At 40.9% G+C, this 2327-nt stretch overlaps 1 protein-coding gene across 1 annotated transcript in view; it reads right to left on the reverse strand.

Moving 5' to 3' along the window:
- Positions 1 to 2083, reverse strand: part of LOC101302585 — a 5118-nt gene extending 3035 nt beyond the window's left edge. The window contains exons 1-3 of the mRNA XM_004288173.1: positions 1144 to 2083; positions 921 to 998; positions 383 to 594 (exon numbers count right to left, since the gene is read on the reverse strand). Of these exons, the coding sequence (XP_004288221.1) occupies positions 383 to 594; positions 921 to 998; positions 1144 to 2083 (1230 nt within the window). The remainder of the gene's footprint in view (positions 1 to 382; positions 595 to 920; positions 999 to 1143) is intronic.
- Between the last annotated feature and the right edge of the window lie 244 nt (positions 2084 to 2327).

Here is a 2327-nt window from a genome sequence, read left to right on the forward strand (position 1 = left end):
TACTCTCTCTCTCTCTCTCTCTCTCTCTCTCTCTCTCTCTCTCTCTCATCTATACACACAATTTGAACTAGGATGTATGTCAGGTGTGTATGTAAGGAATTGAAGTTTTAAGCACAAGATACTAGGTACTCAAAACACAGTTCTGCAACATGTGGAATGAAAGGTTGAAATAACACTTTTCATATATTACGCCAAAACTAATTTGGACCTTCATGATGTCATATTCATAGTTATTTGCTGAATCCTGATCTATTATAGCACGCAAGTCATATGGTAGTTCATTTAAAGCATACGGCAGTAGGTTATAATCAAGAGGTTCAATAAGATTTTGGAGCCAGCTTATTCATTATTCACTCAGATAAAGAAGCCTTGGTAAAAGTACCTTCACTTCATCATATAGCTTTCTTTCCCATGCATACAGTCTATCTAGAGTGGAGGAATGACTTCCTGCAATCATACAGAACTCTTCAATAAAATCACTTCCACTGTCATCACCATCATCTTTTGATGCTCCAGCAAGGGGATTCCTTGATGACGAAGATCTCGAAGATGTTGTTCGCTTCCAAGTAATCACTTTGGTAACATGTTCAGGTTCTACAAGAACATTAAATTCTCAAATTATGGTCAAGATTGTAGACACACTGTAAAATGCAGGCAGAATGAGGCTTTCATTTATTTGGCAGAATGTATGTACAAACAAGATAATATATGTAAATCAAACGACTATGCAATCTATTCCACGCAACAAATCAAAATTAAATGGATCCGCTGTGTTTATCTGCTACTTTTTACCAAACATAAAACTCCTAGCCTTGACAAAAAGAAGTTTGACTTCCAAGAAGTGGTGAATCAATGACATATTCCATTGAACTGTTGCATCCCAAATTAGCTTGTGAAGTAAATCAATTGCTACAACTCACCACTAGAAACAAGTGAAGACTTTCCCTGGCAACAAACAAGCTGGAACGTCCCAAGAAGAGCCAGCCCTGATGACCTACCTACAAAATTGAATATAATGGTTCATGAACCAAAACAGAAGTTAAAAATGAAGAAATCTAAAATTACTACTGGCATGAATACAAAACAATTTAAAGCTCTGCATCAAATTCAGATCTTTAAGCTCTGCATTCTTACAAGGATTACCTTTTGCCTCTGAATATCCAACCCTGATTTTATTTGACTCAAGCATCCTTGAGACCTCTCTCCCAGATTCCGAAGCTCTGAAAAAACGATTCTCAATATCCTTTATGCTTGAAAGAAAGTCTTTAGCTCTGTGGGTAATAAATTCTGAAGGGTCCTCTCTCTCATCACATAAATCCTTCTCTCCTACACTCCTCTCCCTCCTTGAAGCCTCATTGCCATTTCGTCGTCCCACCACTAACTGTCTGGACTCACCATCAACTCCTTCCGAGCTCACTCTATTGGCATTATGCTCTTCACTTCCATTTCGAGTCACCACATCACCACTCACTTCACCACTCCCTTTCTCCAACATCTTACCTCCTTCATCAAATTCATTACTATGATTACCTTCCTCACTCCTCATCTGTCTCCACCCTTTAATATCATCACAATTCACATCCACTCCACTACTCCCCACAAACCTAAAGCTCTCACTCTCTTCAGCATCAACAGGATCAAAGTAATCCCAAGAAGAATCAGGCGGCGGTGGCGGCAATGGGATGTCCTCATCCACATAGCTACTACTAACCGGGTTGAACCTCATAGTCACAGCAGCACCACCTCCTCCTGACCTCATGTAACTCAATGTCGCCACCCCCGGAGGCGAAATGGGCCTCTCATTGTGCAATGGGGAGCCCGAAATCTTCGGGGACGGCGACGGAGAAGGGTAGGAGGAATGTGATGGGGTCTTGTCTGAAGTGCACAGAGAAGACTCTATCAACACCTCAGCCTCAGCATAACGCCGGAGAGCAATGCCAATGGTTCGAAGTGAGTTGGTATAAGAGACATGAGAAGCAGCTAATGCATACCTTGAATCGATTGCTTGCTTGATGAACCTCTTGCGCTCTCTACAAAGACTCAAAGCTGCGTCCTTTTCGGTCTTAGAGTTTGCAATACCCATTTTTGAACACAAATTTAGGGACCCAGTTCATGAAAATAACCTCAGTTGCTTTGTAAAACCAAAAACTAACCCAAATTTTTCACTGGAAACTGAAATCCCAGCTCAACTGGAATAAGAAACCAAGAAAAAACCTTTCTTTAAACCCTAAACCCTGAATTAGTGATCAGAGGAAAACAGAAGCACAGCTTCAAAATGGGATATGGGTTTTGCAGGAAACTGAAAACCCAGATGGGGAAGAGCTTGG

The sequence above is a fragment of the Fragaria vesca genome, linkage group LG1 (genome assembly GCF_000184155.1).
Source record: "Fragaria vesca subsp. vesca linkage group LG1, FraVesHawaii_1.0, whole genome shotgun sequence".
In the NCBI taxonomy this organism is placed as follows: domain Eukaryota; kingdom Viridiplantae; phylum Streptophyta; class Magnoliopsida; order Rosales; family Rosaceae; genus Fragaria; species Fragaria vesca.